This window comes from Camelus bactrianus, chromosome X, assembly GCF_048773025.1.
Source record: "Camelus bactrianus isolate YW-2024 breed Bactrian camel chromosome X, ASM4877302v1, whole genome shotgun sequence".
Classification (NCBI taxonomy): Eukaryota; Metazoa; Chordata; class Mammalia; order Artiodactyla; family Camelidae; genus Camelus; species Camelus bactrianus.
Window position 1 is genome coordinate 85590713 of NC_133575.1, and position 25700 is coordinate 85616412.

Consider the following 25700-nt stretch of genomic DNA (forward strand, 5'->3'; position numbering starts at 1 on the left):
GAATGACTCTAGTAATGGGAATTTCAAGGAATGTGGTAGGTTTGTCTGTGAGACATATATTTTGCCTAGGATAACATACTGAGTCAAATCGCTGCCCTCCCAGCACATGTGCTTTAAGTTTTCCCACTTACAAAAAAAGGACTAAAACCTCTCTGAGATTTCTAGTTTACACCTAGAATCTCAAGTTCACCTAGGCAGTGGTTCCCAATCAGAATCTCTTAGGGTAGGTCTTGAGTATTTGCATTTTCAAATGATTCCCCAGAGGATTTCGATGTGCTCCCCTGCCTGAGAACCATGGAAATACAGAAGTAAGGGCATTTTGCTCCATCAGAAGGCAGCAAGTCCTGGCCTTATACTGCTTTTGCTCACAGTGTTGCTGAAACACAGTTTCCCAGTTCATCTCAAATTATGGATTGCTCTGGAAAAAAAATGCAACATTGAAATCCATAGGTATATATTCTTTCATTCATTCTCTGTCCCTCACTGCTTCTCACTCCCCTGCATGTCAATTATGACTGGTTATTTGACCTGCTACAGGGCCATCCATATAAGGAACAATACAGAAAGACATTTTAAGGTGAAGGAGGCCAGGCCTTCACTTGATTTCAGTGCTTTCAAATGTTCATCACTATCTAATATATCTGGGACAAATGACTCAAAATATTAAATAATAATACAGAGCATATGGAGATAAGCATCATGCAAAGTGACTCTGGAAAGTCAACTAATCAGTTACTTTTACATTTCTCCAGATTCTCTCCAAAAATTTTAAAAAGACTTATAGTTGTCAAGGTCATTTATCACACTTAGAATTGTCAGTATCTAAAGAAAAAAATGAGAGGGGATGGAAAACAAAAACAAAAGAACTTGTCAAGGGAAAGAGATGTAGTAAAGTGGGCTTGATGTGAGCTAAGGATAGAGGATTCATTTTTCAGAGGCTAGAGTAACTAAAGCCTGTTTTACGAAATACTTTTTCTCCTTGCATTTTGATAAATACCAGTAAGCCTCCTTAATGTAAATTGAATAATATACTTTACTCCTGTCACTCAGAAGAGTCTGAAGGTACATTTTAAACTGTCATTTTTGAGTTAAAAAAATTATAGTTCCCCTAGTATAGCAAGATAAAAGCTATAACTATAAACTTGAATTATCACAATTTTAATTATTCATAATCTGGTATGAGAGGGAAAAATGACTGATGAATATTAAAATAACTTTTGTATTAAAGAAAGGCATTCCTACGTCAATACCTACACCCTCAGTGGTAATAACATGTTAATAATGTTTTCAGTCTTTTTGTATATGCATATTTTTATTGAAGTATAGTCTGTTTACAATGTTGTGTCAATTTATGGTGTACAGCCAGAAAGAGAAAGAAAAATACCATGTGATATAACGTAATGTTTTCAGTCTTGATGAAAGGCTTTTTGCATGTTCTCTCCTGGAGATAATAACAAATACACTGCATAATGGGTTTATTATCCGTTATTTTTGTAAAACTGTGGCTTAGAGATGTCAAGCAACCCACCTCCTGGTCACTCACCTCATTGAGTTAAATTCAGATCTGTGTGACACCAAAACACACACTCCCACTGTGGCATGGCAAGGGACTAGGCAGACTTGATTATACAAGGTTGGAAGCTGCATACTTCAAACTTGTGTTGAAATGAGTGCATGAATTTTTAGCTTACTAAGAATCTATTCTATGAACCTAAACTGAAACCTTCCTGACCAGGGCTCTCATCAAAGGGATTAGTCTTTTAAATAGTATGTGTCTACTGTCTAGTTTTTTGAGAGAAGAGCTTTTCCTCTTGAAATTGTATAGCACAATATCGATAGCATGTCTAATTTATTTCTGTTCTGGTTGGTTTCAAAACCTATATTGTGTAACAGACGTTTTGCTTTTGAAAGATTTCACATAAAATTTATTCTTAAAAATAAAAGCCAGCTCTCACTGAAAAAAAATAATTGAATCCTTCTTAAATATTTACTATTCAGAACAGGCACTTCATGAACGGCTAATTAATTTCTCACATAGCTTCTAATGTTCCCCATAAAACGTACCATGTAATTTGGCTCTGTCAATTGACTGAAAGATAATTCTGTAATTCTCTCTGTCTTCATCAGAAAGGCTCTCAGAGATTGACTGGAGGAAAACAATAATTCTACTGAAACTGAGAGAATTGTATACACTGTAGCCTCATCCTAAATACTCTTTGGGGGCTTGGTGGAACCACCTTCCAGGTTCTTGTTGATCCAACTGTATCATGTACTGAGGTGTTCCTTTTTGTACTTAACAATCCTCATACAGTTTAATACAGCATAGTTAAAAGTGAGGGCTTTGCAGGCCAGAGAGATCTGGTTTCAAACCTGGCTTAGCTACTTATGGTATGACTTTAGACAGGTTATTTAACTTCTCTATGCCTCAGTTTCATATACAAAATGAGAATAAGATTTATACAAGCTACCTCGTGGGATTTCTGTGAGGGTCAAATGAGTTAATGCCTATAAAGTATGTAGAATAGCGTCTGGTATATAGTAATCACTTAATGGTAACTTGAATTGTTATTGGCTAGGATTCAAGACTGATTTATTTTGTATCTATACATTACAGTGCATGACCTTCCCCATTACCTCCAGTACATTACTGTCCCTTTTGGAACTGCTTGAAATCTACAGAAGCATTCTTCCTTTGCAGATTATCAGTTGTCCTTGAGGACATTCTCTGGGCCATCCTGAGGGAATTAGGAGCAGTGTGATATAATTGCTGGATTTAAACAGTTCTGCTGGCAGTCTGCCTCTGTTTTGTACTGTAGATCAATCATGCCATGCCCTATGTGTCCTTCTTTAAGGTAAAATTCCCCGTGTTACAGACAAAATTATTTAACTCACAACTCAGAGAAGAAATGGACCACATGCCATGGGGCTCTAAACAACACAAATGGTCTTCCTGTCAACAATCTGTAAATGGAAGCCAGTGATATCCTAGCTTGTGAAACTGGATAACCCAAGGTTGTTCACTGAAAAACAAACATCATTGACTGATACTGGTTGCAACCATACTAGGTGCTTAGGTCCACATTAGGTACAATAAAACAGGAGAGTAACTAATCAAGTCACCAGCCCAGAGCCCTCACACTTTTGGAGTAGGAGGAGAAAAATCATATTGATTCTGTTCTCCAACGCAGCGGACTGGACAGGCAAAATGTTCTCCTTGGCACGTCAAAGAGAAAACACTTCTTCCCCCGCCCCTCAGCACCTCAGTAAGTAAGAGAAACTTACACACTTGTACTCAGTGGCCCCTACAGCTACCAGCAAAGCAGCTCTGCTATGGAGCTTGAAAGCAGCATCTAACATTTGCCAGAAGAAGCAAGGAGGAGCAGCAGCTGTTCTAGGACCAGAATATGACCTCTTCCTCACCCTTTGGCAGCTTCTTAGATAGGCTGAACCTGCATTCTCTGCTATACCACAGCAGGTGGGAGAGACACTCTTCCACTTCTTTCCTTTTTTTTTTTAAATTGAAGGATAGTCAGTTACATTGTGTCAATTTCTAGTGTACAGCATAGTGTTCCAGTCATACATATATTCGTTTTCATATACTTATTTCTTAACACAGAGTTGCTAGACGTCAAATCTGTGACCCAGGTAAAGCTGTTCTCAATAAGGTTAGTAGATAAAGTACAGGACAAATTTAGTTAAATTTGATTTCCAAATAAATATATTTTAGCATAAGTATTTACTATTGGGACACCCTGACACTAAAAAACTTTTTTCTTTATCAAAATTCAAATTTAACTGGGCATCCTGTATTTTTGTTTGCCATATATGACAGCCCTAATTCTAAATTCTCTCTTACCCTTCTATTTTTCTTCTTTTTTTTCCCTCTCCATTTCCCCCACTCCCTTATCTGATCATCAGGGCCCTGGAATGTAAGATCTGAATAACAAAAACCACAAAATATAGAATTAAAACAAAATTTCATTCAGCACAGTGCTACTTCAGGGGATATTAAAGAAGCAGTATATATTATCTAGTATCCTCATAGCCTTCTTACAATGAAAAGTTTGATTGGAGCCAAGTGAAGTTGCTTGGGTCCACATTTCAATCTGTGAGTGTTAAAGTAAATAAAAGGCAAGTTGCCTCCTTAAAGACTTAATTGACTTTTGTTTTTATATAAACCTGAGATACATCCTTAGGCACTAAATCTCTGTTACTGTAACTCATTCACACTGCATTGCAATTCTTTACCAAGAACATAATGATATATAAAATGCAAACAAATGGCAAGATAATTTGTAGCACCAAGAGAAATAAGTATTTACAAAAAAATTGCAAGCACATTACTATATTTACCAATTACTGTAGAAAGTCACATCATTTGCCTATTTAAAAAATACAAATTCTGATTTGTAAAGAATGAGGAAGGCTTTTACAACTCAATCTCAGTGGAATCACAGAAATAGTTACTTTGTTATCTATGTCTTTAGATGAATTATCTTGTATAAATTAACTGGCCATATTATAATTGATTTCTGTAAACCCTCTCCCAACCCAACTCACCAATCACTCGTGCCACTGCCAGATCCAAAAAGGTGGAGAGAATGGGGAGAGGTTAATCTGGAAAGTTCTGGCCTCATTCCAGATCATCCCATCTGAAGGGCCTCAGGGAGATAGGCTGACAGTGAGTTATGCTTCTCTAACCCCTTCCCTTGATGTCCAAGCACTAAGATCTGTCTGAGAAGTTCCTTCTAAAAAGCATTTTGGATGCAATGTAAAACACCCATTTTCCATTTTAGTAAGGCTATGTGTACTAGATGCCAACAAACATTTTGGTAATTTCCGTCAAATAACCAGTCAATTAATTCTGTTAGTATATTTTTGGAGGACGGTGGTGGTGGTGGTGGTGGTGAAAAAAATCACACCAATTTTCACATTGTGCTGGCTGGGGTAAACACAGACTCTGCTCCCTACAAATATTACCACTCTGTTTTTCACTTGTCTTAAACTACTTTACATCTTTCTATTCACATCTGTTAGTTCTGCCCTGAGTACAGTTGAGGAGAGGTTACAACTACTTCTTATTCAGTACAATATGTTGCTCAAGTATGAAAAGGCATAAATCAAGCATATATGTATAGTGTCCCTGATTAATGGAAGTTTCCCATATATCAGTATATATATATTGTATATATATATATATATATATATATATATATATATATATATATCCTGCAATATCCACGTTATTAAAACTTTTAGAGTTTAACTTAACATTTTAGGGCATTTAACTTTTTGAAACTCACTAAAATTTAAGGTAGTTAAAAAACCCATTACAGCAACTGGCAAGCATGGGTAGAGGCTAAGAGAAGCAAGGACATTTGTAGGCTCTTATTTATGTGTTTTTCTTTCTAATGACTGCCAATCTTCCAAGTCAGGAAATATTTGCACATGTTCTAGACATCTTCCTGAAGGTATGAGGCTCTCTTGAAATCATCTTTACACTTGGCTGTGCCAATAACACTACAGCAAACTACAGTACCCCAAGAAAAAAATATACTCTTTCAAGCTTCCTAAATGACTCATTCAGCAGAAAGTAATAAAAAAAAAAGTAGGGCTAATATTTCCATCCTTTGGAAATATTTATCTCTACACAGTGTCACTTTTTTTTTATAGTCAGAGTAGAAAGTTACTTAGGTGGTATAATTTTGAAAGGCCAACCTGTCTCCAGCATTGGCTTAACAGCGTGTCATTAGTCAATCCTTTCCATCAAGGCACATCTGCAGAAAGCCCCTATTAAAATATGTCATTTGGGAGGGGGTCACTTTTGCACACCTTTTTAGTCCCACAAGAAATTGTGCCAAGCTTATATATATATATATATATATATATATATATATATATATATATATATATAATATTTTGCTAGTCCCTACGAGATTACAAAGGTGATTCAGATAGATTATCTGGACACACCCAATTTTTTTCATAATACCTACTTATAGAATGACAACCGAAATAATAAAAGGAGGAAATGAATGTAGGCAAGAGAAAACATACTAAGATATTTACATTGAAATTTTTGCTTGGCATATACCCCTGATGCTTTTTGTACCTAGTATGTGCACTTTATGAGGTGCTCTGGAAGTATAGCCAAAATGAGAAAGTCCTGGTCTCTGCCCCTGAAGAAATTTGTGAACTAGTTTTAAAGACTAATGAATTCTTAGGTATCCACTCCAAGCCTTGTAGCTGATTTTCTACTGTCATTGCAATACATTATTTTGTGACAAGGTGGGTGGGACTTGGCTGTTTGCAAAATTCTTGTAGAGGTTAACCACCAGGAAAGCCTCAAGTTGTAAGTTCTGTTGAAACCTGCATCTCCATCTGAAGGGATAATATAAGAATTTTACTCAAGCAGCACACATGGTATACACCTCTTCATCTCAATGCCAAACCTGTCTCCATCTGCCTATTCAACTCTCTTCCTCTGCCAGCCTCTACTCTTCCATGCTATAACCATTGGCTCCTACATGTAATTTATTCCAGCCTAGACTCTGGGAGAAGCTGTGTTCTTAAGCAGGGAACAAACCTTGCATATATAAAAAATTTTTAACTTGTGTATATATATATATACATATATATATATATATATATGTATATATATATATACACACACACACACACACATATATATGTGTGTGTGTGTATAAATTTTCACCCATGTTCCTAGAAATGGGTCTATTAGAAAATATACACATTATTTTAAATTTCCTAATTAAAAAAAATCCCTACCAATTGGAAAGCAATCATCTACAAAAGAGTTGCTGAGGTTGTTTCATGAGAAACACTATTTTTTTTAAATTGAAATTTAGTCAGTTTACAATGCTGTGTCAATTTCTGATGTACAGCATAAGTTTCAGTCTTACATATACATAACATATATTCCTTTTCATATTCTTTTTCATTATAGGTTAATACAAGATATTGAATATAATTCCCTGTGCTATACAGAAGAAATTGTTGTTTATCTATTTTATATATAGTAGTTAGTATCTGCAAATCTCTAACTAACTCCCAACTTATCCCTTCTCACCTACTGTCCCCACTGGTAAGTTTGTTTTCTATGTCTGTGAGTGTGTTTTTGTTTTGCAAATAAGTTCATTTGTGTCTTTTGTTCTTCAGATTCCACATATGAATGACATCATATGGTATTTTTCTTTCTCTTTCTGGCTTACTTTACTTAGAATGACAATCTCCGGGTCAATCCATGTTGCTGCAAATGGCATTATTTTATTCTTTTTTATGGCTAAGTAGTATTCCATTGTAGAAATATACCACAGCTTCTTTATCCAGTCATCTGTTGATGGACATTTAAGTTGCTTCCATGTCTTGGCTATTGTAAATAGTGCTGCTATGAACGTCGGGGTGAATGTGTCTTTTCAAATTAGAATTCCCTCCAGATATATACCCAGAAGTGTGATTGCTGGGTCATATGGTAAGTCCATTTTTAGTTTTTTGAGGAATCTCCATACTGTTTTCCACAGTGGCTGCACCAAACTACATTCCCACCAACAGTGTAGGAGGGTTCCCTTTTCTCTACATCCCCTCCAGCATTTATCATTTGTGGACTTTTGAATGATGGCCATTCTGACTGGTGTGAGGTGACACCTCACTGGACACTAATTTTCAATGATTATTTTGTTGCCTCCCTCTTCCCTAGGGCTCCCAGTGGAAGCAGTAACTGTGGCAAAGTACCTCTGACCCTGCTCACCAGAAGACAGTAAAGTGTTATCAAGCACTTCTTTGTCTTCCTTGGGCTTCCAGGGGTTTGAGTAGGAATTTAGTCAGGAGCTTTTTAGTCATGATCTTCAAGTATCCTATAAAGTCCACCTGCTTGTCCCTGTCCACTACTGGAAATCTATTAAGTAACTTAGACTAGAGTGTGTCTTAGTGCTAATCATGAAGGAAACAAATATGCTGGAGGGACATATCATGAATAATCTTTACCGCTGACCTAAGCTCACCAGTTTCCTGTAAACTTTTGAATTTGGGCAGATATATTTTTTTAACTGGCTGATCTAGTTTAATGCCTTTTGGACTCTGACTTGTACCTGTTGAGCTGAATATAATAGAGGGGAGTTAAAAGTACAGACCTAGGGGCCAGACAAATTTTGGTTTGAATCCTGGCTTTGCAAATGACTAGCTTTGTTCAGTAACTCGAATTCTTGGGTCCTCAATGTCTTCATGTATGAGACGGGGGAGATCATAACAATGGTATCTACCTCAAAACATTCTTATGAAATATAAAAGATACAAGGCAAATTAAGCACTAGACACAATGTAAGCACTCAGTGAATGGTACCCATTTTTTTCAATGTTACCAATTTTTAGGACATTGAGCTCACTGTCTTTAAAGTGACTAACATTTCATTCTCCATATTTTTTCCTCTCTCAATTTGTATACGAAATAATTTTATTTAATTTTATTTCTTTTCTCAGAGTCAAGAAAAGCTATTATTCTCCAAGGACTCTCAGACGTGTTCTTTTGATTGTGGTGGTGTTTTTGTTTTGTTTTGTTTTGCTTCTCTTCAGAGTTAATGATTTATACAAAATGTTACTGGCAGTGCTTAGAATATAATCAATCTTTTCCCTCAGGGGACCCTGAATAATCCAACCTCCTTTTCCTAGTCATAAAGGGACTCTGCCTACAAATGACATACCAAAAAGGAGCTTTATATTTTTCCAACACAAATTACACATAAACCACCTCTATATAATTATTTCTCCAACTGAAAAGATACACAATTTATGCCTCATTGTTCCTCTCTTTCTCTACGCTCTAGTAGAGGAAGAATACAAACTCCTCAATGTAGCTGAGCAGAGAAAAAATTAGAGTGCAGGTTAAAGAACTGCTTATATATTCTGATATTCTTTGATATTTTAGCAGTATTTTACTCATAGGCCTCTTTGTAAGACCCTGCCTTTAATGTAGCCCCAGCAAGATAAACGTGTAAGAGCTTCCATTTTTGCTTTGACACCTCCAGAGAGCTACAGTGGCATATTAATTTCTAAATGCTATTTCGGCATTACCCACCAAACTACCTTAGACACAGATATACAAATATGGTAAAATGTTGGAAAGTTCAAAAACCAATTTAGGGCTCTTTCTTATTTTCAAAATTAGAACTGCCTAAATGCCATTTTCCAAAGTGCTTGTTTCATGAAATGTGGTGAGGATCTAGCTAACTAGATTTAGTGCTCAACTATTAGAGGATCAAGGAAAGCAAGAACTCTTGATACTTCAACCACTTCCACTGAATTTACTGAGAATCTGACCACAATCATATATATATATATATATATATACACACACACACACACATATAATTTATATTCTACATAGTATAATTATATATTAATATAGTATGTATATACACATACATGCATTTTGTATATACATGTAAATACATATTTATATGTATACACCTATACATATATGTACATATATTATATATAAATATATATGTATATACATATGCAAAATAAAATAAAACTTGAATCTAACATTTGTTTAATAAGATCACACGATGACTAATGTGATGACACATAATGATGACTAACTCACTAGAAGCATATGTTGCTGTAGAAAACATTGTCCTATATCGTATCTATGTCATTCTTCTAATTTGCTAGATATTTTTGCAGTCTTTTGTATTCTTGTTTGTCAGACAATTAATATTTATATAAAGCTGGTGTTCCATTACAACAAAAACTGTGAAGTAAGAAAAACCTTGATTTTCAATATATTAGACAAAGAGTATATTAGTGTTTTTAGCAATTTTCTCATCACTCTTAAAAATGGGCTTATCCACATAAATTTTCCTAGGATTTATATGTTAAAAACAGCTTTAAGTGTATAAGCTAATCATCAATTATCCAATTTTATATGCCTATTTTTAAGTAACTATATTATTCCCCCCCTGCACACAGAGATTTATATTTTATAAAAATTTAATAGTTGGGACCCTTTTATCTGATAGACCAAAGCCACCATGCTATAGTTTATTAATTCTGGCTTTTGTTTAGAAATATGTATTTGTCTCCATTCATTTAAATTTGTTCTTTCTGCTCCTAGAACCCATTTATAAAATTAACTGGATTAAGTATCTGAAGACAAGAGACCATGATTTTTGCATTACCCCAACACAGCAAATACAGAATTTGAACTTCTTTCTATGTATATATGTGAACTTATTAAACAGATAAGAGAAGTTGTGAAAAGTTTTAACTGTGGCCTCTTGAGAGCACAAATTCTTTTATTTTCACCTTTCATTTCTATCATGCTATTGTTTCTCCCTCCCTCAAGATTTATCAGGAGTTAGATGTAAATTCTGGTATAACACAAAAAGAAAAGGACAAGCCTACAACTCAGAACCTAGGTTATATTCCACAGTTGGAGAGATGTCATGGCCAACATAGAAATATACCATTTTCTCCAAGGCCTTTAGGCCTCAGCGCCTTCCACTAATTTGGTCCCCTGAGTCTCAATTTATTTAGTGTATGTTGGTTCTTCCACTCCCACTGCAAATATTCAACCTCAGTTATCTTATTGAGGGAAAACTTGTTCCTGGAGTCTGAATTAGAAGTTTCATTAGATTTTCCACTCCCAAGGAAAAAAAAAAAAGGACATCTCTCTTTCCTCCCTCCTTTTGCCTAATTTCGCCCTAGCTCTCCCTGTCCTTTCTGTTACCCATCACGCCCTCCTCATATGCAGAGGCTACAATCATAGGGAAAATAACCTCTTTCTTTATGTCTACTAAAACTAAATCAATAAAAATGACCACTCCCCCTCAAATGGTTTCTGATCATTCTAACTAGCACCTAGTATGTATCATCATGCTTGGGATGTAGTGCACACTCAATAAATATTTTTCTAAATTGTATTATGGAAAATTAAACACTCAAAGCAATGCTTTTATTCAATGGATAAGTTAATGTTTCCTATGCTAGAGCAGGCTGAGGGTTACTTAAGAAAGACCAATTCCTACTTTTGAGGCATATAATCCCAAGGGGGAGATATCATAGGAAGAAGGTGGAACCAAGAGAGGGCTCTGCTAGACTCACGGCACTGCACCAGGAAGGCACAACAGCCTAGTAAGCCTGTGGCTTCAACTCAGCTTCAGCTCTTGCTTCTTAGGCTTGCAATGTATAATGAAATGCACAGTGTTATGCGCTTTACGGGCACTCAAGCAATATTTGTTGGCTGGCTTAATTGAGCTATATTTGCAAAATGTCAAGGATGTGAGGAAACTTTCCTACCTAAAAAGAAAGCATTCACAGTGCTAGACATTTGGTAGACAAATAAACAGTATAATTTCAGCCTAAAAGGAAAAATACTCAACCTCCTATCCAATAGGCCTAGTGGCTAGGCAACCCAAATGTCAGAACCATGTTTCTGAAACTTAATTTAAAATATCATAAATTGTATGTCATCAACTTTGAGGACAGTTCTTTCCTGCCTTTCTGGTCCCACTCCCTGCCCCAGCTTCAAATCCAGAAAATGTAACTAATAAACCTGAATCTCGCCTGTCAAGTGAGATTTCCAAGTAAGAGCAATGTGTCAAGCTGTGATTTTTAAAAATCAAATTTAAGAGTGATGCATTGGATAGTTTTAAAAAGAAATTTCCATGTTCAACAGAGCACTTCCAGAGTACAAGTGATTCAGGAATTTGCTCATGATTGTAATGCCACACCTTCTATATCTGATTTAATCTGCCAAGTACCCACGGGCAGATGATGGCTCTAATAGCTCTCAAGGATGGATGCTTACTTATGATCACAGCATGTTTTTAAGTTTTAGAAGAAGATGTTTGGCCCAATCCCCTCCTTCCACCAGCACCGAGTTCCAACTAGGCATCAGGCACATTTGGCAATTAAGCCCAAGACCCAATTGTAAAGTTTTATCCTATTTCAGGTGATTTTTTTTCTTTGCTTGAACCTTTTCCCACTCTTTTTCTGCCCTCCTCACCTGCAAATGGCACCGTGGGAATAGGTGGTTGAGGTTATTCAGCGCAGTCAAGACTTCATGAAGGTTAAGGCAAACTGGTTCATTCTGGAGATTCAGTTCATTGTCTTATCCCACTAGAATTCTGCTTACCAAAGTGGTGTTACCAGTGTAACAGTAACACAGTTTTTCACCTTTGCATTGGGTATCATAGTAGTTACTGAGCTAAATATCAGGTCTTGCTATCAGGCAGTGAAGAATGGAAAAACATAATGAAAATAATTTTATTTGGTGAAGTGGGGAACTAGCCCAATTAATAGTCAATCATCAACTTGTATTTTGCAAGGTGGTGAAGGAACTATAAGATAGTTACTGTTATGATGATGACAGTAAGAATAAGAATATTTTACATTTTATTGAGTTCCAGGTACTGTGCTAGGTGTATTATTGAAGAGCCAGAAGAAACACTGGAGATTACCCAAACACATTTATTTTATAATTGAGAAAATAGGCCCAGAAAAGACAAGTTACGTGCATAGTGTCAGTTAGTGGGACAGTCAGGTTGTCGTCCAATGTGCCATCCTAAAGGGTTCTGCTCTCTTTCTTAAAGCTTCATAAAATAATTGTGGTCTCTCCATGTACACCGCTCTTTCAGAAGTTGTTTATTTTTAAAGAGTACCATTAAAAACAAGTTTCAACCTATTTTCTTTTTGCTAATATGGTCTCATTTGGCAAATTCTAAATATTCCTTCAATTCAAATGACAATTCTTAAGCTATGAGACTAGCATCTAGGTGAAGAGGAAACTATGTTTTATAACTCTACTAGAAGAAAAAAAAAAAAAAGGAAGAGCAGTACTTGCTCCTAAAAAGAAAGAGAAAAATAAAATCCACAATTTTAAGTGAGGTTTGTACTGGCAGGAGGTGGGAGAGGGTAGAAAGATAGGCATCTAATTAGAAGAAAAAGAAGGAAAGGAAGAGGGTTACAATGTGGAGTGTGCAACTCAGCCTTCATTTCAGTGTGCACAGACCTCAGCAGACAGCTGGAAACCTGCCAGAGAACTAGGCCTTGGAAACAAGCTGGAAGACATTGGAGAGATTTTAACCAAAACAAACACCAGCAGGGGATGTGGTTGGCAGCACTGAAAAAGCAAAGGACTCTATGAGTCACTCCGACATTAATTTTGAATGGTATCATGCTTCCATTTTGCTGTACAGGGTATTTATACAGCATTATATATATATATATACACACATATATATATATATACACATATATACACACACACAAACACACACATACACACATACGTTCCTTATCTAATAATTATATAACATTACAAACATTAGAATATGGGGTTAAAAATACAGAATAGAAAATTACACCCAATATCTCACTATTCTAACCATTTAATTAACCATTTTTCATGTGCATGTTTTAACACAGCTGTAATCAGAGTATATATACAATATGCAATAGTTTACTTAACGTCTTAAACATAGTTCTATGATGCTAGATACCTTTATAAACATTGCTCTTCAGAGCAAGATATATTAATGGAGTATAGGTACATAACTTCATCTTGTTCTTTACTATTTAGGATTTTGCTAAATTTATCTTTTTACAAGTAAATGGAACAGGAATTATGTTATCAGTAGCTAACTTTTAAAGATAGCTACCATGTGCCAAGCCCTTTATGTGCATTATTTCTAAATTTTATAATATCTTGTAAGGTAGGTATTATTAGTTCCATTTTATAAATAAAGGGATTTATTTTCAGAGGTTAAATGACTTGCTCAAGGACATGGCTAATTAATGGCCAAGTAAGCACTGAATCAGGTCTGTCTGATTCTAAAGCAGGTCCACTTTACACCACAATATGCTACCTTTCTCCTAAAATGAATGTCTTTAGACTTTCCCTATATTTTGGGTGCTTATCATAGATTTCCAGAAGTGGAATTATTGGTGTTAACAGTATGAATATTTTAAAAAAGTGTTTACTACATACTCAAGATTGTTTTCTAGGAAAGAGGTATTGATATGAAGTGCCACCATTCCAGCACTTTTTACAGAAGGAAATTAATTTGAGGTAGGAAAAAAGAGGTCACATCAATGAGTGACAAGGGAAAATCTATCTGATGTAAATAAAGCATCTGTAATCATTTACCTTCTATAACGCAGAGGTTTCTACTTTGAAGATCTGTTAGTAGAAAGTGTCCTCTATCTCTGGATATGAATAGGTACCTATAAAATTCTTAGAATTATAAATGTGTATAGGATCTAGCATATAGTAGATGCTTCATGAAAAGAAGATGCCTCAGTTAAAAGAAATTGACATGGAATTCTCGCTCCTGACGTTATGAGGATGTGGAAAGCTGGAAAGAGTGCCACCTTAACCTAACAAGAAGAAAAAGCTGAATAATCTATGAAATCATAACTTTTCTTGGAACCCAGCAAGAAGTCTCAAGGAAACCAACCATCCGTCTGAAAAAAGACAAGCACCTGTAGGGAGAGATGGGACATGAGTACTGGCTCACCTGTGGCTGCAGAGGGAAGACAGATCACTGTAGAAGCTGGTATAAACAATTCAGCTAAATTTTTAAAGAACTGCTAAAGGCCAAGTATGGGCTAGCATAAGGGTACAGTACTCTCATGAGTCTCAGATACAAGAGGAATTTATACACACTCATAGGCTTTTCTCCACAGATTATTACTTAGGAAGAAGCAATCGCAGTATACCACTAGGGGAGGCACAAGAGCACAAGGAAGGTCTAAAGCTCATATCCAAGAAGCTCTGAGAATCCCGAGGATGATAAATACCCCACCAAACACACACACAAAACAAAAACAAACACAAACCCCCTAGACCTTTCATTTTCAAACTGCTGAAAAACAAAGAAAAAGAGAAAAAACCTTTAAGGCAGCCAGAAGAAAAACACAAAGGAGCAAAGATAAGAATGCCAGCAGGCTTCAGAAACTATGCCAGACAAAGGACAACAGAGCTTTATCTTTAAAGTGCTGAAAGAAAAAACAGTAACTGTCAACCCAAAATTCTATATTCAGTGTAAATATCTTTCAAAAATGAAGGAGAAATAAGGGCTTTTCACACAAACAAGGGCAAAGACTTCATTACCAGGAGGCCTGCACTATAGGAAACATTAGAGGAAGTTCTTTAGGCTTAAGAAGTATCATATCCAGATAGAAACTTGGATTTACCAAAGAAATAAAGATTCCAGAAACAGCTCAAATGTGTATAAATATAAATTTTTCTTTTTGCTTGTTCTAAAAGCTTACTGACTAAATCAAAAGTAGTAGTATTGAGTACAGGGACCAGTGTTGAGTAGTAGTATTGAGTATTGAGTATAGCAGTAGTAAGATGGCTTATATCATATGCAAAAGTAAAACGTATAACATCCATAACCATACTATACAAGCTGGGGCACCACACAACAAATTAGTTGAATATTACTTGAAGGTATACTGTGTAATTTAAGATGCATATTGAAAAATCTTGATTGTGGTTGTAGTCACATGATTCAACATGTTTATCTAAACTCATAAAAGTGTACATTCAAAAGGATAAATTTTACTGAATGTAAACTATACCTCAATAAGCCTTAGTTAAAAAAAAGAATTATCATGCACAACTCACCTTTTTACCCTCTTGACTTTTCTTCTTTTTTATGGCATCACGATGCTGACGACTGCTGAGAAACCGTCTTTTTGTGTTATCTAACCTTACCTTTGCTTTTTGCCATATATGATTGAGGCTTTTTATTCTTAAGATCTGGTGGTGAAGAGAGCACTATACCTCCAAATTAAAGCAAGTACGTACACACACACACACCCTTCAGGAATTAAAAATGTGTATAGAGCCATGCAGATTGTAAATGTGCCATAAAGAAGAGAAACTTCTATGTATAATTTATAGGTATCTATGCACAAGGTGGAAACTCTGACCTAGATCACACAAATGTTAACTAGCCATTCTGTCTTGAATGCAGTTGAGGTAACATAAACACTATATTTGTGTTTGTATCACATCACTGTCTATAGCTTATTTGTTCTGTTCACAGGTAAGGTCAAATGGTTTGAAAAAAACTTTTATCATGAATATTGGCATTCTCTCTGTTCCCTGTACTCACCAAGGTTCTTTCTGCTTTTAGGAGCCTTCCACAATGCTATTTCTAATACTCAACTTCTGTACCACAGGCATCTTTGTGCAAATTTTAAAGGTCTCCGCGACACAACTTGGGTAGCTTAATTTTAAAAAGAAGCCCCTTCAAGGCAGATGCAGCCCTAGAGGTACAAGGGTTGGCAAGCAGAGGGCACCTTTGCCTGAACTAGAAATAAGCTACTTCCGCTGGACCATTCCAGGACACCTCTACACAACCCATATTTAGGGTGCCTGTGGTCAGTATACAGTAAGGATCAGTCTAGGGACAGCAATCTGTTTTTCGAGGGACATGCCTGAGGAAGAGGAAGCCTGCGTTTGTACAGAACTTTATACAAGACTGAGAAAATGTCTACTCACTGTATTAGAGACTGGAGGAAGGGTTCCTGATCAAGGTTATAGGGCCATTAAAACACCTCTCATCTCCAACCCACCCCTTAACATTGCCCCTGCTCTACCGAAAATGCATCAACATCATCCTCCACAACCATATCGTTGCTTGGTGATCTCATATCTGTGCTTCTGGTGTCAGTTTACCAGTTATTTCCCCAGAGGGGCTGCCCTTTCAATTTAAACTAAGGCCTAAGCACCCCTCCTTCCATGCTTTTATGTCACTAGGAATTTTCTTACATAAAATATACTACAACTGCAATTATACAGTTGTTCATGTGTTTACTGATATATTTGCCTCCCCAACACCCCCCACACATACACACATTTAATCATTTACACATTTCTAGACCATAAGCTCTGGAAGAGCAGGGACTGTGTTTTGTTCACCACTTTATGTCCAGAGACTCAGTGCCTGGCATATACTTTGTACTTAATAAAAAATCATTAAATAAATACAGAGATTTTCTTGTTAGATTATTTGGGAAACTGTCACATACATGTGCACATTCATGTACAGAGTAATGATAAAGAATGCTATGGAAACTTTCTGTAACATTCCGTTTAAAAGCTGAATGTGAGTAATTAGAATGGTATAGACATAAAATATAAAACAAGTGATATTTTTATCTGGGTACATCTTATTTTAATTAGTTCTCTTTTTTCTTGATGATTTTATTAATTTTATGCTAATAATGTTTAGATCTTACATTTGGTTGGTTGGTTCATTAGAGCTTTCCAATCCATCCTTTTTATAATAATTCTCATAGTTGTCACTGAGCTATCTTAATTTGATTCATCTCTTAAAGTGAAATGTGTTTTGGCATTATATTATTTGCAGTGTAGGGTTTTGACTTACAATCATTGTTATTAGAAAATGAAGAATAAATACATAATGTAACTCCACTTACCAAATAGATTCTGCCATAAGTGCCAAGGCCAATGGTTTTATCCAGTGAGAATATTCCAGTTGGATCCTACAAAAATGTCAAATAAAAATTGTCAATCTTCTTGGAAAAATAACCAAGCATTAAATTATTTAGAATGATACTTCCAATCTGCCTTATTCCCTAATAATTTCCACGAGAAGAACTTGTGTCATTCACCAAAAGAATAGACTTGTTACAATCTCCCTGGACTAAGTGTAGCCATTTATAAAAAAAAGAAACAATTGTGTGAATTTTAAGAAGTAGTATAATTAATTATCACAAAACTGTAAAATGCATACAATTATGTCTAGCTGAGGCATATTCATAATGTAATTGAAAAGACTATAAAAACAGAAAAAAGTTCATTTACTTGCATGCAAATGAAATATTCTTTTGATATTCATCTTTTGAGTGATAACCAGACAGGAAGAAAGTTTACCATACAGCAATGGTAATATTGAGTAGATATAGGATACAAAGTCTAGATTATTTATTTATATAATACTAATTCTTAAGAAAGAATTTTTCCTCTAAATATGAATAACAAAACAAGATCGTGGCTTTAAAAGAGCATTTTTTTAAACTAGACTGAGTTAGTTTTGTTAGTTTTGAAGTTAACCCTTACATCAACTGAATACATTTTCATGGCACAAATTCACTGATGGCATTTTCTGTGTCTTAGCCTAAATGTGGCATCATAAGAGGCAAAATAGAACATGTTTATTGACAGATTCCTAAGGCTTCCATATTCATCCCTAAACATTGTTTCCTTACCTTAAAATATGGATATTCATTTCTTGTTCACCACAAAACAGGGTTTCTTGAATTTTATTACTACTTAAACTTTTACTCTAGCAGCTTATTTTACTATTTTAGTAAAACTATATATAGAGATATGAGTGATGCCAGTTTATACATAAAGTAGTAGGAGTGTTGGCAAATTCTTGGAAATTCACTTGCCTTATAGAAAGCACATTTTATATACACAAACTTTGTTTAAACTTGTTTGAAAATATTTTTATCACTGTGACAAATGTGAGTTAAACAGAAAAACTACTGAGCATATGCAATGTGTATGACTGAAATTATAGACTCCTTTAAACTGGAGTGATATTTGCATAATCTAGCAAAACTGTCATAGGAAAATGACACAGCTCTGGGATTACTTCAGTCAACAAGTATCCATTTGGACGGAGTCAGGAGACTGAAGTTTTAGCCCCAGTTCTGCCATTAATTAACCATATGACTTTGTGTAAGTTATTTACTCTCTCTGGGACTCTAATACAGTTTTCACATGTATTAAAAAGGTGCTGTGTTAGATGATTTCCTAGCTCTAAAATTCTTGAGGAAAAAAATCAGATTCCAACATTCTAAAATCCAGATGTTTCCACTGCATTGATATGACCATTGTTAGCAGTCTACTTTCTTAAAATTATCATTAAAATCAGTATCAAATATGCACAGTATCATTATAAGCAAATAGTTCAGGGGACATGACCCCAACAAAAACACAGAAGTTTTTTAAAATGATAATTTTGTGGATTCAAGAAAAGTAAAAAAAAAGATTATTACAGTGGCCTTGATAATAAGCATAGCATCGTTGTTATAAATCATTGAAAAATTTATGAGAAAAAGTTAGCCAGCAAAGGAATTACTAAGGTTTGGCTTGAAGACTTTATCAATTTAGCATATTTCTTCAAAGACAATGATTGAGGGATTTATATTAGACATTACTAATTCTGGAGAAACAGCCTCTGGTTGTCTGCCAAAAGAATAAAAACTGTTAACTGATTCTTGTTGGTAAACCATTCTTTGTTATAGTTAAGGCTGCATTTTAGCTTTAAAAAGATACCACATACCAAAGAACAACTTTATTTCTGAATCTTTGAGCACAGTCTTTAATTTCTTTATTCCTTTTTCTAGCCCTCAATAACATAAGTGCCTTACTCATATTTGAACTAAAGTATCTACTTAAAGAAGACACTAAGGAAATGGACGGGACAATAAAACGCTTGTGGAATTTTTGGAGGCCTTATTTTATCTACATTCACGCTGTTTGGAAAATTTTTCCTGCTCACAAATGACCAAAACATCTTAACTCTCCTCATTCTCACATTTAAGAGAAGAAGGCTTTAAAAACTTTTCTTCTGTTCTTTACGGCAGCTCAATTTAGAATTCATCTATTCTAAGAGTATTTTTTTCCATTAATTTTATGCAATATTTTTTGTTGCCTTCTCCACACTAATCTCTCTCAAGACTAAATGATTGTCAAACTGGGCAAAAAGTGGAGGGGAACTATGCTAATTACTAGGGTAATATTACTTAATTTCTTATATCAGATTTTCCACTGAATTGTAGTCAGAGAAAGTTTATTCTGGGCTACCAAGGAAGGAAGCACTGAGAAGTCAAGTTTTTTTTTTTTTTTTTTTTGGTCACTGTGAAATTAAAAGATCCTCATCAGAGAGCCTATGATTACTTGGTCCTCTCCTCTGCCCTGCTACTCCAAGATAAGAAAACCAGAAGAGGAAAGATCTTTATATTTATCACTGCTATCTCAATTTAGAGAATATTTGGTGGTTCAGTATGCTTCGGTGATCCAGTTGGTTTAAAAAAAGGTCAGTAAACAAGAAATCTCAATTTGTTTCTAAAAGGAAATGACTAAAACTGTAAGTATGAAAACATTTTTTGAACCATAGAATAGTGGACAAATACTCTATACTTCGATCTATTTTTCTATGTATCTAAATTAACTCCTTCAATTTAATTTACTCTGGTTGCCTCCTGAAATCTAGAATTTTGGGGAATTGTTTCTGTCTTCTGAATTCAAGAAGAAGGGGGAAAATAAGCACTTTGATGGATAATTTTATAAAGGGCAGGGGTTGGGGGTAACAGGAAGAAAAAGAACCACTAGGAGGCAGTGTTTGCTGGTCATGGAAGAGACTCAAAAGCAGAGGCTGATCTACAGAACTAAATACAGTGGAAATTAAGAACAAAAGAGAACCGATAAACAGCCAACATGGGTAGCAATAAATTTCAGACTTAGAGCAGTAAAAGAGGACCACAGAACATGGAACACATTCCAGTAGCCAGACAGCTAAAGGGAGGAAAGAGATTGCACAGTACCTAGAAGAAGTAGCAGAGGCTATTATTCCTTTGTTTTAAATACTAGAAACAGAGTTTATGGAAAGAGAACCTGAATATAGCAGAAATAACGCAATAAGTGTCAGAGTGATTTTTAGAGATAGTTGGAGGAATGCGCTTCACAATTCAAGTGGAAAATTTAGAAAGGAAAATCTCTTCCTGTACACCAGTGTTTCTCAAACTGTGGACTTCACGGACTCTTTCTATATGAGAATCATTTGGGGAATCTTGTTTAAAACACAGATTCCTTATTCCAACCACGGAATTATGAAATCAGAATTTTGACGTATGGGCCCCAACGTCCAAGATGATTCTTGTGCACCATTCTAGTGCACTAACATAAAGCCCACTACTCTAGAAACTGGGGTGGGGGAAAGACTGATAAAACAGATTGAAGTACAATGTCATGCTGAGGTGATGCTCTAGAATACCTAATGCAGGATATACTGAATATTTTAATCCTTGTAGTGATTCAAAACAGGATGCTAAGGGACTTGAGAAAGTGGGAAAGTTCTCATGACTGAGCATAGAAAGCAGGCTTGGTCTAGGTGGTGGAAGACTGGAAAAGCTGGCAGTTATATTTAAATATAAGCCTAATGTAATTCAAATATAGTTTTTGGATCATGTGCTATTTCAGATCACCTCTACCACTACTGTCCTCCAGGCTTGTCTAATCCTGACCCCAATATAGATTAGGACTACACATGGCAGTGTCAGATACCAAGGCCACAGCCATGAGGAATGTCATTACCATACTGGGCACAGAAGGCAAAGGGGACTATCATGAAAGACATGCCAGATTTGGAGATGAAGAGTTTCCTGTCCCAAGGTTTGAGTGACATACACATACTAGGTAAAAAACTTAATATCTATATCAATCTATATCTATAGATGGAGATATATATCCCCCCATATATATATGGAGAGAGAGACAGAAAGGTTTTGAAATTCTTTTTTCAAAAAGGAAGCGCAAACCACAAATCTCTGTACTTTCTTTTCTGTCTTGTCACCTATAGGAAATATTTACTCAATAGTAATTCAGGAAAAATGGGAAAATGAGAGCAACCTATTAATCAACAACAACAAAAATAATGTAGCTGACTGGCCTGTTAGTCTCTGGTTATTGTGTTCGCGCTCTTATTTATGTCTTTAACTTTAGGGAATTATTGAAAAAAATATACAATTCCCTTCCCCTTCTCCTGCTTCCCCACTTTCATTCTTGCTTACTATTTTAGGTTAAAGTATCTAATAACAAAAATGCCAAATAACCTTCTACCACTTTCTTTAAATTACAACTTGCACAGCAAGCCTGACCTCTCTCAACGGTCCTTGTCTTATGGTCAGCTGGCCAGCCCTAGAAAGGACATATCAATCTTAAACTATATCCATATTTAATTATTCTATACTCTGCAAGATTCTTTTTTGCTCAGTGTAAAACTCCAAAGTCTGAACCACCTCTCCTCCTCAATTATTATCTGGCTGTTGCCAAATTGGTATACTTGGTGTTGACAGATGCTAACTTTCTGACCTTCGTATATATCCTATTGAGGATAATCATTGCAAGGGATCTCACTGCATGCAGGTTTCTTTGCTTGTTTTATCATCTGTACTTTGCATCAACACGCAAACTTCCAAACAGCTAACTTAGATGTCTCTTGGCCTCTTCATTTACTCTTATTTCTGCAGCCACTTAGGAAATAAGTCAAATGCAAACAAATCCAAAATCACTAATATGTGACTCAGTGACCAAAGCAACAGTGAACTTTTCACATCTCTAAAATTTTGATGTGAAAAAATTCTAAAGGGGGTGCTCTTCTTCCACTAGATTTCTTAGGGTTAAGACCCAGATGTTTGGGGAGGGAGAATTTTGCATAATTTGCTCACTTGGCTGAGACCTCCATAATGATACAAAATAGCTCCTGTATTCCTGTATAATCGATATTTAGAAATTATTAGGAATTGAGGACTTTATGAGACTTTCATTAATTCTGTTAAGTAAAGCCAAACATCAGTGCCCAGAGGTTTTGTGTCTTCTCTCTACTTCTACGTTAAAAACTAAACTCATCTTTCTCCCCTCTATACCCCTACCAACACCCAGAAAACTAATATTTCACTGAACTGCAATGTAAAGTTTGCAGCCTTTCTCCTTATCTCCTCGGCTCTCACCAAGTTCTTATGTCCCAGGGCCATGACCGGGTCAGTTAGTCTGGGCCATTTCCCCCCATTTTTTTGTGGCAATCAAACCTTTTCTCCTTTTTCTCTTTGGGTTTGGAATTCCCTGCTCTATCATTTCTAAGAGGTCTTTTCCATTCCCCTCTTTAGTCGATTTTAGAAAAGAGTTTATTTCAGTTTGCCTATGTTTAGTTTCCATATTTGCTCTAGTTTGCTTTTTTCTTTTTCCTACCATACACAGAAAATGCTAGAGGAGGGTAACATTTTAGTCTTTGGCTTTACACTTTTACTTGGGAGCAAATCTAGTTGGAATATGAAAGTTCTGTTCAGAAAGGAAACCACCAGTTGAGGCCTCCATATTCCAGAAATCTCATGTATGCACCTAGTGCATGCAGAGTGGAAAAACATTTAACTTTAAAAATTTTTGTGACTTTAGTTTATGAAGCTACATCAAGAACTACAATGCTGACACTTATAATTTAACATGTATATATTGAGGCTCCTTTAAAAAAATGGCTGAGAACAATTTGCTAAAATGTTACCCATGGTCATCACCTCCTCCTCCACACTCTTTTAGTGTAAAACTATATAGGTGAGGCTTGGGGAATGCCCCATTTTTTGAGAGGGACAGGCGTCTGCCATCATCAAGAAGACAATATTTAAATGCAAAAATGTATAAAATTAAGGCACTGTGACTTTGAATAGTCCTATAACTTCAAGGTTAATATTTAGCTTTTCCCAAAGCAAGCAGGCCATTGCCCTGAACTCCAGTTGCCTGGCGATCATTCCAGAATGGTGCATGCTTATTCCCTTTCAGAGAGTCCAGGGGCCCTTTGCATTCAAGAGAGGGTGCGAGTGAAATGCCAATCTAAAAAGGGAACTTGAAAAACGGATTTGGGTGGGATCCAATATCTGCCAGAAACGAGATGCCAATGAAATAAACGGCGCTGCTAAAATAATGTCTACTAATAACGACAGTGATAACAGCTCACCAATCAATTACAACTCTGGAGGAAAGCTGGGCATTCGGGAAAAGGGGAATCCACAAACGAAAACCACGAGAAAACGCTAAATCTGGTTAGCAAGTGAGCGCTACTATTTTTTTTTTTTTAATTTGGGGTGTGCAGAATTCACTGTATCCCCAAGCAAAGCGGCGTTCTTTCGTTCCCGCAACACTAAATCCGGACCAGCGCCCTGGCGGAATAAGGTTTTAGAAAGTGCTATTAGAAAGTGAGGTGCCAATGCTTAAATTTTCTAGCCCGCTGTCACCTAGAAATAAAGGTCACGCTGCGAGTGGGCATCTCGTCTTGTCAAAGAAGCAGCAAACGACGGAGCGGCAGGGTGACAGGGAAGGGTACTTTCAGGAAGCCACGCGTCGTCGCGCTCTTTGGCTTCTCCTTGAGCCCCGCTAGGACAGGTACCCGAGCGCCGCCAGACCAAACCGGGCACGTTTAGCAAATGTCCCGCTGTCTGTGGCCCACCCCACCCCACTGGCACCTCGCCCCCTACCCCTCTTCCCCCCCAGCCCTTTGCCTTTCCCTGAGTTTGGCGGGACCCGGGTGCCCAGGGGGCGCCTCTCCCGCAAGCCAGTTCCCGGGGGTTCCCTCCTGCACTCGCGGTCTCCTCGAAGTCCTGGCCTAATCAGGCTTGCGGACGTCTGTCCCCACCCCTGATGCTCAGGACCCTCAGAGGAGAGCACTTCGGGGGCGACGGGCGTCCTCTACTCACCGGCAAGTGGCCCAGATCCGTGACCTCCTTGTCTCTCCAACCTCCAGGTCCCGCCATGGCTTCGAGCCGAACGGGAGCGGGCGACTAAGGCACGCTCAGGAGTCTGAGGTGGAAGCGGTCAGAAGTTGGAGGAGAGGGGAAGGGAAAGGGCAGGGGAAAGGAAAGGGGGACCAGGGTTTGCAGCGTGAGAGACAGAGGAGGAGGAGGGGTGGAGGCAAAAGAGCGAGGAGTGCAGGGAAGCCGGAGTTTGAGAGGCGGGAAAGCAAAGTTTGGCCAAGGCGAGAGAAGAGTCTGAGCGTCCGTCCCGGAGACCAAGGAGCAAGAGGGGTGCTCCGCGGGCGAGAGCGCAGCGTCTGCCCCGGCAGGGTGCGCCTCTTTCAGGGTGGGGAGGGGGGCGGTGCAAGGAGCGGGGGCCCGGGAGCTGCTCGAAGGGGATTGGTGCAGCGTCACGTCGCCAGGTGGGCAGCCGCGCGGCGGGGAGGCGGGCTAGGGGGCCACTGGCTGAGGGAGGTGCTGAAGGACTATAACGGTTTGCGAGCCGGCCCCCGGCGGCCTCCCCCCGCCTGCCCGCCCCCTCCCACGTCCACCGCCGCCCCCGCCGCCCCCGCCGCCCCCGCCTCCTCTGGCTAGTGTTCCACAGGAAACTTTTTCGAGGCAGCTGCCAGCCCCGGAAAACCGGTCCCGCTCCGCGCCGCTCCCAGTCTGGGCCCCACAGCTCTGCCAGAGTCCAAACAGCCCGCGCCCTCATCTCCCCACGAAACACTTGTGACTTTTCTAGTTGTCTCTTTTCTCTTTCAGCTCCTCGAATTTTATTGCTCCATTGATTGCAAAGACCCATCAACTTAGATCAGGAAATAACTTGCCACTGGGTTAGGGATCCGACCTATGCGAGCCCCTGTGCGGGCGGGCGGGGCGGGGAGAGGACACCAAGTGCGCCGCAGGGCTACCACAGCTCGGACTTCGAAGCCACCAGCCCAGGGCAGCGCAACGTGGACAGGGCCGCTGCGAAGTCCCCTCGAGGTGTGCCGCATTTCTTCTGGCCCCGGGCTAGTTGGTACCAGGCCCGGGCCGTTCAGTCGGAACCGCACCTGTTCACAGGTGCTGTGAGTTAAGAGAGACTGGGTCTCTGAAGCCCTGGCTGCCCCGGATGCAAAGTTTGCTGTTCG

The 25700-nt window shown here is 37.6% G+C and overlaps 1 protein-coding gene across 4 annotated transcripts in view; it reads right to left on the reverse strand.

Annotated features, from left to right (window-relative positions):
* The window catches only part of NRK (Nik related kinase), a 116706-nt gene extending 91679 nt beyond the window's left edge, over positions 1–25027 (reverse strand). For 2 of the 4 annotated variants that reach the window (XM_074358885.1, XM_074358883.1), the window contains exons 1-2: positions 24535–25025; positions 17476–17541 (exon numbers count right to left, since the gene is read on the reverse strand). In XM_074358885.1, coding sequence (XP_074214986.1) covers positions 17476–17541; positions 24535–24591 — 123 coding nt within the window. In that variant the 5' untranslated portion in view covers positions 24592–25025. Of the gene's footprint in view, positions 1–17475; positions 17542–24534 lie in introns of all 4 variants that reach the window. The other 2 variants (XM_074358882.1, XM_074358884.1) reach the window with 2 other exon arrangements.
* Between the last annotated feature and the right edge of the window lie 673 nt (positions 25028–25700).